The sequence below is a fragment of the Balaenoptera musculus genome, chromosome 9, assembly GCF_009873245.2.
Source record: "Balaenoptera musculus isolate JJ_BM4_2016_0621 chromosome 9, mBalMus1.pri.v3, whole genome shotgun sequence".
Taxonomy (NCBI): Eukaryota; Metazoa; Chordata; class Mammalia; order Artiodactyla; family Balaenopteridae; genus Balaenoptera; species Balaenoptera musculus.
Window position 1 is genome coordinate 56,810,140 of NC_045793.1, and position 13,082 is coordinate 56,823,221.

Here is a 13,082-nt window from a genome sequence, read left to right on the forward strand (position 1 = left end):
AGAAGAAGAATGAGGAATTATTTTGTCTTACTTGAAAGAGGAGGCGAGAAGTACAGTGGTAGCTAAAGGGTGATGTAGGGAGTCAAGTAGTGGATTTTTGTTGTTGCTGGTTTGTTTTTGTTTAAGATGAAGGATATCACATCGTATTTCTATGCTAATAGAAGTGATTGAGGAGAAAGGGAAAAAAATAGCTGATTAAAGAGAGAGAGGAACAGTTGCTGGAGCAATGTCCTTGAGTAGATGAGAAGAGATGCAATCCCCTGAAAAGCTGCCATTAGATAGGAGCATGGTAGTTTAATCCATTAAAACAGGAAGGAAGGTAAGAATATTTGACTCATGATTCAGGTATGTTTTCAGATGCAGTATTTGGAGACTGTGGAAGTCCTTTTCTGATTGCTTCTGTTTTCTCAGTAAAATAAAAAGCAAAGTCGGCACCTGAGAATGAGAAAGGAAGAGAAGATGTTGGAGCTTTAAGGAGAAAACAAGAAAACAAAGGGCTAAGAGGAGGAATAAGAAATGGAAAAGACAAGGGAAATTGCACCCAGTATCACTAATGGCTCATTTCAACGGTAGTGGTTGTGAATTTAAAATGAGACCAGTCAGCTTGGTTTTTTATTTTTCTCCTCAATTAAGTTCAGCTACACAGGCACAGAGTAGGCAGAGTTAATTGTAAACACAGGTGAAATTTGGTTAGATGGTATGGTGGTGAATAGAAAGGAGAGAATTACAAGGTAGTTGAGTCTGTTATTTGTTTGTTTGTTTCAAACCACACAGTTCTTTTCATTATTTGTTATCCATTTCTAATCTAAATATACAAAAGAAAGTGATCTTTATGATACCAGTTTTTCAGAATTTCAAAAGTTTGTTTTGTGACTTAACATATGGTCAGGTTTTTTGTTGTTTGCTTGTAATCATCCTTATAGAGGTGTAATTTACATGAAATTTACATTCCCTAATTATAAGTGCAAAATTTAGTGAATTTTAACTAATGTTTCCATGTATGAAACCAACACCACAATCAAGATTTAAAACATTTCCATCACCTCCAAAGTGTTTTCATGTCCCTTTGGAGCCAGTCTCCTCCATTTTATATTGTTGGGTTCTACAATATTTAATAATACTTTGCCAAGACTGTTTGTCTGGGGAATTCCCAGGTTCAGTCCCTGGTGGGGAACTAGGATCCCACAAGCTACATGGTGTGGCCAAGAAAAAAAGAATATTTGTATTCTGTTTTCATGAGGAATGTTATCCTTAGCTTTATTTTCTTATAATGTCTTTGGTTTTGATATTAGGATAATTCTGGTCTTATAAAATGCTGAAATATATTCCCTCTTCTTCTATTTTCAGGAAGAATTTATGTTGTACTGGTATTATTTCAGACTTAAATATTTTGTAGAATTAGATAATGAATCTTACTGGGCCTAGAGTTTACCTTGTTGGAAGTTTTTTTTTTTTTTTAACTGAATTCAGTTTCTTTAATAGATTTTGTTATTTTCAGGTGATGTATTTATTTTAGAGTGAGCTTTGGTAGTTTGTGTCACTCAAGGAATTGGTCCATTTCATCTAAGCTGTTGAATTTACTGTTGGTAGAGCTGTTTATAGTATCCCTTTATCATTTAATGGCTATGGGATCTGAATGTTATCTGTACTTTCTCACTTTTTTCCTTGTCAGTGTAGCTAGAAGTTTATTGATTATATTGATATTTCCAAGGATCCAGCTTTTGGGGTTTTTTAAATGGTTTTTGTTTTATTTTCATTGGTGGTGGTTCTTTATTTTTTGCTTGTTTCTGTTTGCTTTGGGTTTAATTTGCTCTTTTTCCAGTTTCCTAAAAGACCTTTCTTCTTTTCCAATATATGCATCTAATGCTATAAGTTTCCCTTTAAGTTTTTCTTTAAGCTGCATTCCACAAATTTTCATTCAATCCAAATCTTTTCTTTCTCTTTTGACCTCCTTTTTGATTCATAGGTTATTTAGAAATACGTTGTTTCATATCCATATCTTTGGGATTTTCAGATATCTTCCTATTGATTGATTTGATTAATATAATATTTTTTAATTTCTTCATGGTTGGGCATACCTTGTATGATTTCATTTCATTTAAATTTCTTGCCCCAAATATGTTCTATCTGGTTGAATACTCCATGCATACTTGAAAAGAATGTTGTATTCTGCTGTTTTTCACACTTTGTTTCCCTTTGGTGTTATTTCCCTTCAGCCTGAAAAACGTCCTTTAGCGTTTGTTTGGTTTTTTTAGAGTGTATCTCCTGGCAACAATTTTGATATACAACAAAGTATATGTCATCTAATTCTGAATTGTATGTTGAACATTCTGAATATTTGGTTCTGTAGACTCTAGGTCTTATAATCCTGTGGAGATTGTGAATTTTTTTTTTTAAACTAAGACAACCCAATTAGGTTCAGACCACAAGTTCTGTGTCACCCTCTCTATACAGATTTCTTCTCCAAGTTTTTTTTTTTCTTCTTCTCCAAGTTTTGACTCCCTCTGCTATTTCCCTGCTTTTGTTTACTTTTCAGAATTCTCAGGTAGTTTGCTTTTGTATTTTGTTCAGAGTTTTCAGTTGCAGTCGGTGGGAGAGAGGCCATAGTGAGCTTACTTTATGCTGACTGGAATTACAAATCTCTATCTAGTGTTTTTTTGTTCCACAATTTAGATGCAGTTATTATTGCTTTATACCTATCAGTGTTTAGATTTATCCACATATTTACAAAAAATTTTTTAATGTTCTAATCCTTTCTTAGGCCTTAACTTCTAGGATCATTTTTCTGCTTTTTAAGGGACATCCTTTAGAAGTTCTTTTATTGATGGTCTATTCAGAGTAAACTCTGTTTTTGTCTTCATTTTATATCTTTATTTTTTTTTTCATTTATGAAAGATGGTTTTGTTCACCATTTGAATCTGGGTTGACCGTTATTTTTATGTCAAAACTGTAAAGATAACATTCCATTGTTTTCTGACTTTTCTTGTTTATGCTGAGAAAGTGCTTGTCGTTTTAACTGTTCCCTCATAGGGAATACATTTTTTTTCTGGAAACTTTAAGGTCTTCTTTTTGGTTTTGGTGTTCTCTTTATTTGTTCTTCTATGATTCATTGGCCTTCTTGAATCTTAGGAGTGGTGTATTCTGTATTCTCAGTCATTATCTCATGAAATATTTTCTTTCCATTGTTCTCTAGTGTGTCCTCCTGGAACTCTTGATTAGATGTTGGTTGAATATTCTCACTGTTCTTCATATCTCTTTGCTTCTCTTTCATATTTTTAATCTTTTTGTCTTTCCATGTTGCATTCTTAGTATTGAGAGATAGGCAGATCAGGTTCAAGACAAGAGATTAAAATAGAGGCCAGTTCTAAGGCCTTGACTACTAGTTAGATAAGATTGAAGGTATGTTTTGCTAAGCTGTCTTGCCTAGTTCACTAATTCTTTCATCTCTGTCTTTGATATTTTGCTGTAATGGGCATATTTTCCAGATGACGGTGTCCAGAACATTACCACCAAACCCTGGTTCTGGGTAAGCTGGCACAGGCATCCAGGAAGCCCAATTTAGTAGGTGAGATGTAGTAGTGGATTGTCTGGGCAGAAACAGTATAATATATATATAGTGTTTAAGGTGCTTGAGCTCTATAATTAGACACAGTTTGATTCAAATCTCTAACATTTGTTACATATGTTACCATTGATATGGCTCTTAATCTTGCTGTGCTTCAGTTGTCTTAGCACTGACTCCTGTTATAATTATTCTTCCTAATTCAATTGTAACATCTTCCAGGCGGATTTGTTCTGATGTGGAAGTAATAGTGTAATGTTACATTTTAGAAGGTGGGCCTAGGTAAGACCGCAAAATTTCAACCCCCCTTTCACCATTTATTTGCTCTTTGTTTTGGGGGTCAAAGAGACAAGTAGATCACTCAATCTCTTAATCTACTTAATCTTTCTCCTTAGTTTCCTCATCTGATTAAATTGGGGTAATGTACCTACCTTGTAGGATTTTTATTTTCATTTTTATTTTTTAAAAATTTTTTATCATTTTTATTGGAGTATAATTGCTTTACAGTGTTGTGTTAGTCTCTGCTGTATAACAAAGTGAATCAGCTATATGTATACATATATCCCCACATTCCTTCCCTCTTGCGTCTCCCTCCCACCTTCCCTATCGCACCCCTCTAGGTGGTCACAAAGCATGGAGCTGATCTTCCTGTGCTATGTAGCTGCTTATTGTAGGATTTAAATGAAATAATACAAGGGCTTGATAAATGATTGTTGCTGCTTTTATTCTTGTTGTACTTGTCCGTCATCATCAGCATTATTCTACTGAAGTAGGACTCCATTCAGCTGCTAGAAGACATAGCAACTGGGAGGAAGGAGGCTAGCAGGAACCAGGTGGGAATCAGGACCCCAGATATGCAAATCAGGTTCAAGACAGGACATTAACGTATATGTGGAATCTAGAAAAATGGTACAGATGAACCTATTTGCAAAGCAGAAATAGAGGCACAGATGTAGAGAACAAACATACGGACACCAAGGAGGGTAAGGCGGGGTGGGATGGATTGGGAGATTGGGATTGACATATATACACTACTATGTATAAAATAGATAACTAGTGAGACCCTGCTTTATAGCACAGGGAACTGTATTCAGTGCTCTGTGGTGACCTAAATGGGAAGGAAATCCAACAAAGAGGGGATATATGTATACATATAGCTGATTCACTTTGCTGTACAGCAGAAACTAACACAACATTGTAAAGCAACTATACCCCAATTTTAAAAAAAAAAAGAAAAGACAGGACATTAAAGTGATAGTTCAGTTATATGGCCAGGACCAACAGGCAAAACAGAAAAGGTTGAAGGTCAATAGGCACAAAAGTTTCAAATCCCAGGCATGCTGTATCTTATATCTTAGACTATGGCAATCAGACTTCCCCCACTGCAAATTATATGTGGAGATGGGGCTCAAAATAAAGTTATCCATACAGTTGGTTCTCAGAGGCTTAGACTTGTCAGAGCCAAGGCTGCTAGTCAGAACTTCTAAGTACCTGTGGTAGATGGAACTAAAATAAGCAGGAATTCAGGATCACAGTTGAAGTGGATAGTAAAATAGATTAGATTGAATTGTATCATCATCCTTACCAATGATGCCAAAAGCTCAGCTTCTCTGTACCCTGGTGCCAGTCAAATCTCGGAGACAGAGTTTGGGATGAAGTATTGATAGAAAATGATAGCTTTATTGCATTGCCAGGCAAAGGGGGACACAGCAGGCTGCTGCCCTCGAAAACTGTGTCCCCCCCCCCCCCCCCGGGAGGATTTGATGAGGAGTTTTAAAGCAATAGTTTAAGGGTGGGGTTTCTGACAAGACCAGGGTGTACCCAGGGCTTGCCCTCCCTGAATCGCGTCTCAGGTGGTTGGTCTCCTAATCTTGATGACCTTCTCTGGTCCCTTTAATCTCGCCTCAGGTGGTTTCTTGGCTGCTCCTCCCTTGATGAGCAACTGTGGGAATCTGCCCTTTGGAACTCAGGGAAGGTCATGGAGGCTAGAGTCTTGCCTACAAGAAATGGGGGACAAAAAAAGGTCTCCGTGCCTGGGAGCCGCGCAGGGCCTCGCTAGGTTTCACTAATCACAGAAACCTAGTATTACTGAGGCCAAGCTCGCTCTGCTCACTGCACAACAGGCCAGTAAATCGGGAGACGAAGTGTTGAGGCAAGAAATACAACTTTATTCGGAAAGCTGGCAGACCGAGAAGATGGCAGACTAATGTCTCCAAAAAACCATCTTATTGGGGTTTGGATGCCAGTTTCTTTTAAGAACAGAGTGGGAAGAGGTGGGGAAGTAAAGTAAAAAGGCCCTAAGTCTTACAGATATTTCCTGGAATGGCCAGCCTCAGGGAAGAGATGTGTTAATTTCTTCTTTTCTGCAGCCGTTCACAGGTGGGCAGGGTCAGATTGTCTCCCTGTGAGCTGAACAAAGGCACTTTAGTTTCACATTCGGGCAGAGGGGCAGGGTTCCCTGAGGCAGGCCATTATGTATGATTATAATAACAAAAGCAACAAAAAGCAAAGGTTAAAGTAAAAGAAACAGATTGAAAGGTGGAGTCAAAATTGGCTCTTCCCTGTTACACTCATGCTGTACTTGTGGGGATTTACTGCAAGAAAATCGGAAAGAATATGCGCAATGATATGGTTTAAAAGATTTCATAACAGTGGTGTTTAGTGTTAAGAATGGACTCAGTCTGAATGTCAACATAGAGAACTGATTAAATTTATAGTACATCTGTCTAATATGAAACTTTAAACCCATTTAAAATTATATAGAAATCTATTTCTTGACTTAAAGATATTTAAATTTCTATACCAAACATTTATTGCTGTTATGGTAAGAAAAAAGTTTTTACAATTATTGATTTTTAAAAGGCAGGCAGTAAAATACTTTGACAGTAGATTCATTGTAAAATAGAGAATCTTTATCTCCTTATCACTTTATCCTAGGATTTTTTTTAGTTTAAAAGCATGAGGCCATCTTTTTACTAATTCGTGTAATTTTGAGAGGTAACTTGCTTTTTAAATTCCTGGTAGTATTTATAGATCTAATCGTTTTTTGTTTGCTTCATTTCTTTAGGTCATTGTGTCAATGAGTATAGCATTTGCTCAGCAAACTGAACTATCTAGAATATCTGGGGAAAAAGAAGATGCTCCATCTTCAAAACAAGCATCTGCTCTCTGTCAGGAAGAACATTATTTAAATGAAATGAAATTATCACAAGGTCAGGTTGGTCTTCAGACTTTCGAGGCAACAGACAAGAAATTTAAAGAAGAATTTAAACCACTTAGTAAAGAGTTAGGAGAAGATGGAAAGGAAGTTCTGTTATCGAATAAGGGTAATCTTGATGATATACTAGAATCAAAGGACCGTGAGCTGACTATTTCAGAAGAAATGTTCTCCAAAGATAAAACATTTATGGTCAGAGAATCTGTAAGTATGCTTCCTTCAGTATAAAAACTTATAAAAAAAAGTGTTACTTTCCTCACTATAAAAATATTAACAGTAGTATTGCTTAATGGAGAAGATAAGTATTCAATTCGGTCTCAACTTGTGATTTTTAAGGTATAAGAATAAATGACTTAATACTATTATTAAATAAAACTAGGCAGATTCATAGTATTCCTGTTTGTCCTATACACATTATGCATGGTAAAACCTCATTGTAAGTTATACCTACATTAATTTTGTTTCAGTCAATTCAAGATCAGTTATACTACAATTTGGCAATATGTATGATTAAAAGATTTGCTTAATTTAATAGGATAATATCACAAGGAAAGAGCTACCCATTTGAGAAGACAATTTAAAGCATTCTACTCTATTTATACTAATACTCTTTTTCTTTACTTATTCATTAATGGAGGATCTATCCTGTGTCTATACCTCAACTGTTTGTGCCTTTAACAGAACGTAGTAAATTCTGCTTCTTTTAAAATTATCTTAATTCAAATTTTTTATTTATGTTCATGATAGGTTATATCTTTTTAGAGGCATATTCAATTAAAATTGTCAACTCTTTATGAAGTGCAAAGTTGTGAGGTAGTCACGTAAACCTCTTTAATTTGCCAGCAACTGTTCAAGGCAGAACGATTTGTTTAAGTAGTAGCTCTTCAGGAATTCAGGTACTTGTTGAAACCCATTAAGGAGTGGACTTCTTATGAGTATGAGAAAGTGGAATATAAGGCTTTTATTTCCAAATAAAAATTATTGAAGTTTGTTTCTTATCAAGCATTTCTCTGTAGTACTCTGATGACCACTGCATAATATAAATTAAAGAGATAAAATTTCTCTTTTTATAAATTTAATTTTAAAATATAAGTATTCTATTTATATTATTTCCTTATAAAATGTCAAGAGAAATAATGGAGTTATTCATTAAGAGTAGAAGGAATCTTGAATGTCTTTTCTTAATTCTTCTCTTCCCTTAGATTTAGATTACATCTGAAATAACTGATAGTTACTTTGCTTTTGGAGAACAACATGCATAATGATAATAAACTAACTTCACATTGATTTGAAATTATAATTAAGACAAATTTTTTAAATTATTTATGTTTTAGTTTAATAATGGGAATTTTAAAATGAGGTGCTTTGTGGGGTTAGTGTTAGAATTACTTTCATTTGTATTTAAAATATCAATGCTGACAGATTTCCACGAAATGTTTTATGGTTGAAATTTTGATTTTTTTTTTTTTAATTGTTACAGCTCCATGATGAGATTTTGGTATCAAGTATGGATGCTTCTAGACAACTAATGTTAAATGAAGAACAGTTAGAAGATATGAGGCAGGAACTTGTACGACAGTACCAAGAACATCAACAGGCAACGGAACTTTTAAGGCAGGCACACATGCGGCAGATGGAGAGACAGCGAGAAGACCAGGAACAGCTGCAAGAAGAGATTAAGAGGCTGAATAAACAATTAGCCCAGGTATGGGACCGAGAGTCCCTTTCCTCCCCAATTAAAATAGCAGTGTTCTTTATATCGCTTTTTTTTTTTTTTAAGTCAGAATTATTGCCGTGATCTGAATAAATACAGATATTTAACATCAGGAACAGACTCCATCAGCACAACAGCCTAAGATCTTGTTCGGGACACCTAACTCAACCTTGGAGTGCACTATCTCTCTACTGTTTGACATATCTGCCTTTTTAGGCATTGAAAAAGTGGTTACAAGGCTGTTTGTTTTTAAACATTCCATTGACCATACATGGCAAAAGTACTTTGACAGTTTTGGAACTTCTTTGTGCTGAGATGCAGTTGATATTCAGTTTTCCCATGTTTATTTATAGTTTTGTGAGTCCACCAAATTAGCATCTCCAAGGTTTACCTTTATCTATTTTTATTCTATCTTTTTAATCATGAATGGAAATCTGAAGTAGTATGTTTCTGCAACTTTCTCCAGGGAAACATCTCTTCTTGATTTGAGAAATGCAAATTTACATAATGTTCTTACCACTTTCTTGACTAAATTTACATATTCCTTGGTATTTGGGAGCTGGATTCTTTTCAATTGCTGTATATAATATACTCACAAAATCATTGTAGAAAAGCAAATATTTATGTAAAAGTTCTTATAAAAACATTTATTCAATTTATTTTGAAAAGTTAAGCTAAAACAAGAGATAACAAATAGGGAACTCTTGAAATATAGTTTCAGATATAGAATAATAGGAAAATTAGGAGTTGAACATAAGACATATCATTTGGAAAAATTAATTTTGCTTTTCTTCATTGCATTTTGTGAATTTAAACTTCTGAATTTTCAATGCAAAACTGGCATATAAAAATAATATTAATTGAGCTGCAAAAATTGCTGAATATTTAGGCCTAATTAGCTTTTTTTTAAGTTTCAAATTTTGCATTGAACTTTATATATGCTTTTAACCCCTAATCATGGAATATGAAGCAGGGTAGAACCGGGGCCTGTTGGTTCCAGGGGGTTAAAAGAAGTCTGCTTAATATTCCTGCTTTTTCCTTCTATCGCAAACAATATTCTCTCATGACCTTTTTTCTTATTTAGAGATCCTCAATAGATAATGAAAACCTGGTTTCAGAGAGAGAGAGGGTGCTTTTAGAGGAGCTGGAAGCACTAAAGCAGCTGTCTCTAGCTGGAAGAGAGAAGCTGTGTTGTGAGCTGCGCAACAGCAGTACGCAAACACAGGTAGTATGGACTTTGACCCACCTAGGAGCAGTGGATCCACAATGCAGTAGGGTCTGTGTGTCTTTGTTGTTTGTGCGAAATGTATTTTTTATAGGTATGAGCTTAACATATTTGTGATTGTTTACATTTAAGGTAGGTGGGGTCAAGATGCCTTACATTCCATTTAAGGTAATTTGAATCTGACAGCAGTTTAGCAACAGCTGTTGTTTCACCAAGGAGCAGAGTAACCTAATGAACTTTATTGTTGCATTATAGCATGCCTTAGCTTGAATCCATTCAAATTTTTTTCATCTGTGCACCAGACTGTTTTTATCTTTTGTGATAATGCTAATCACTTGATAAAATATAGTTAAATATTATTTCAAACAGTATCTGTTTTGCATGCAGAGGTTTCTTCTTTTCATGTCATAACAATATAGAAGAATGACGTGCTATTTCCAAGATGACAGGTTTTCTTTCTATCTTGTCCTCTCTATCTTTATACAAACTTAAACAGAATGCAGATGAAAACCAAGGAGAAGTTGAGGAGCAGAGCTTTAAAGAAAAGGAATTGGACAGAAAACCTGAAAAGGTGACTCCTGAAATTCTGTCCAATGAAAGGTATACAGAATGCATATTTTTTCAATGTAAAGTGAGTTAAAATAGTTGTCTCAATATTATAAACTTTATTTGTCCTTATTTTTATTTTGTACATTTATTTTATTTGTACATTGTACTCTGTATGTAAAAAATGATCAGTTTTTGATAATTAAATAGACAAATTAAAAAAAATCTTTTGTATATAAAGTAATTTTATTGGATATTGATCATATACTTCACTCAGTGAATGATAAGACATTCTTTGGTTATTGAACCTTTCTTGATTAATTCTATTCTACTCATATGCCATTTTTTATCCTAAAAAACAAAGTTGTGCTTGTTGAGTTTATTCCTTCACTGTTTGGACATGCATTCAGTATAAGCCACCCCCTGGTTTGTTCATGACGAGAAAAAAAATGATTTTAGTGATAGTCTGCATTTAACTTCTTTCATGCATTTACTTTATAACAGATGAGACCTCTTAATCCACATCCCACTTTTTTAGAGGAATAAATTAATGATCTGATGTTAACAAAACTTTCCCTTACTTTGATTTTATAGAGATTAATATGAAAATGAGAATAGTTACCCCACATTAATATTAGGAGTTTAAGCACAGTATTTTAAAATTTGTTTTGTTCAAATGAAAATAATTTCTCTAATTTTAAATTAAAACTAATATCTACTAACTTAATTTCCTCCTTTTCCAATCTGTGACTGTCAACCCTCTGTGTCCTCCTAACCTCCTTCCTCAGCTTGCATGGAGGAATTTGGCCCCTAAGATTTTGGCTTCCCCTTTGGATCATCAGTATGGAACACAGTCAGTATGCAACTCAAACAAGAAAGACAGTGTACGAAAATTAGAGTTACCATGGCAATATAAAATAAACAAAATGTTTATTTTATATTATTTATTTCTAATTGGTATATTTAAAAAATTATACAGTGTTTAATTTTTAGGAATTTTTGTAGTGAGTGTTGATAAATGAGTATTCCTATTTATTTCTTTTTACCATCATATTAATTTTAATCATTTATGTAGAAATATTTTCAACTTATCCTAGTCTGGGGGTGTTTGGGGCTTGAACAAAACCTCAGAAAAAGTTACAGAAATAAAACCCTTTACTTACTTCGTACTAATAACTAAATTATTTAGAGTTTTATTTTTAATCTCCTTGCTTATGTAACCAGAGAACTTGATCTAGGTGTAAAAATAGAACTGTCTTTTTCACTTGACAAATACTGAAGGAAGACCACTCCATTTATTACTTTGTCTTAAAATAGTTATGTCACGTGCCTGTGAAAACAGATATCCTTTAACCAGCTTGTCAGTGATCTCCCACAGTGTGAAGTTGAGAGAGAAACTGTCTTAAGTCAGAGGACCTTTACCATGAAAGTTTCTTATTTTGTCTCCATGTATTAAATATATAGTTTGCCACTGTAGTACCTTTGTTGAATTAAGCTGTTAGGACAAGAGAGTTGTTTAGTTATTCGAAAGGTTAATCAGTTAACCTTCTGAATCACCGTTTATGGAAGTATATTTCTTGACACATGAAGATGTTTGTGTTAAGGAAAAATGAAAGCTTATGAAAACACTTTGTCCAGGATAATCCCATTTTTGTTTTTAAAATGTCTGTATTTATGAGAGAGAAAGAGGAGGGAAAATGTCTAGAAGGCTAGGCATTAAAATGTTAACTGTGATTATCTGTGAGTACTAAGATATTTTGGTGGGTGGTAGGAGCATTTTTTTAATTTTTAAAAATAATGTATTACCTATAAAAAAAGAGAGATGCACTATTAATTCCATTTGGTTGAAAATAGGTTCCTTCTCCTGGCTGAAATGAGTGTGGTATATGTAACTTGAGAAGTTTCTGTCTCTGGAGCAGATATAATAATCAACTGATCGGGGTATATTACCTCTGGTGTTAGCAGATAATGAAATTGTACTATAGATCTTTTTAAAAACAGGGCTCTGCCTGTTTTTGTAATTTAACCATGTAGATCATCACCATTAAGTTACAGAAATACAAGCATATTTTTTTCTGGTGGAATTTTTGAATTTATTTTAAAATATATTATTTAACATAAAAGAAGATAAAATGTAAAATATATAAGAGTAACCATCAATGGTATTACCAGCTCAATAACTTGCATATGCTTAGGTACTGCCACACTTTTTAAAACTGAAATTTTGCATCTCCCTAAAATTTTCTTCTAATTTGCAAACTCTACTGGCTTAAAAATTTAGTTATTTGATTTCTTTCAGGTCAGTAAAATGCTGCACATTTTCAAAAAATATTATAGTTCACTGATGAAAATTTTTCAGAAGAAAACAAAATTTATAATTATAAAATAAATACAAAAGGCACTTCATTTTAAGTGCTATTGCATATTATTGTAATAGGATCATATGAAGTTTTATTTTTTAAGTCAAATATTTTGTAGTGTATTTTTTTGTGGAACATAAGTGTTTGCTTTAAAAAGATTAAATATTTTAATAAATGTTTCCTTATCTATACAGGTATACACTCCAGAAAGCTAATAGCAGACTTCTGAAGATCCTCTTAGAAGTTGTAAAGACAACAGCAGCTGTTGAAGAAACAATTGGTCGCCATGTCCTTGGTATTCTAGATAGATCTAGTAAAGGCCAGTCATTGACCAGCCTGATTTGGAGGTCAGAAGCAGAGACACCAATAAAGTCATGTGTCCACGAGGAACACACAGGAGGTAAAAGTTTTATATGCTGTTGAAACTCGTGTCATTATCTTCAGTAAATCTTGCTGAG

At 34.0% G+C, this 13,082-nt stretch overlaps 1 protein-coding gene across 3 annotated transcripts in view; it reads left to right on the plus strand.

Moving 5' to 3' along the window:
- AKAP9 (A-kinase anchoring protein 9) overlaps positions 1 to 13,082 on the plus strand; it is a 150,198-nt gene that overhangs the window by 72,105 nt on the left and 65,011 nt on the right. For all 3 annotated transcript variants that reach the window (XM_036863960.1, XM_036863961.1, XM_036863962.1), the window contains exons 17-21: positions 6,630 to 6,983; positions 8,260 to 8,484; positions 9,578 to 9,718; positions 10,215 to 10,318; positions 12,819 to 13,024. In XM_036863960.1, the coding sequence (XP_036719855.1) occupies positions 6,630 to 6,983; positions 8,260 to 8,484; positions 9,578 to 9,718; positions 10,215 to 10,318; positions 12,819 to 13,024 (1,030 nt within the window). The remainder of the gene's footprint in view (positions 1 to 6,629; positions 6,984 to 8,259; positions 8,485 to 9,577; positions 9,719 to 10,214; positions 10,319 to 12,818; positions 13,025 to 13,082) is intronic.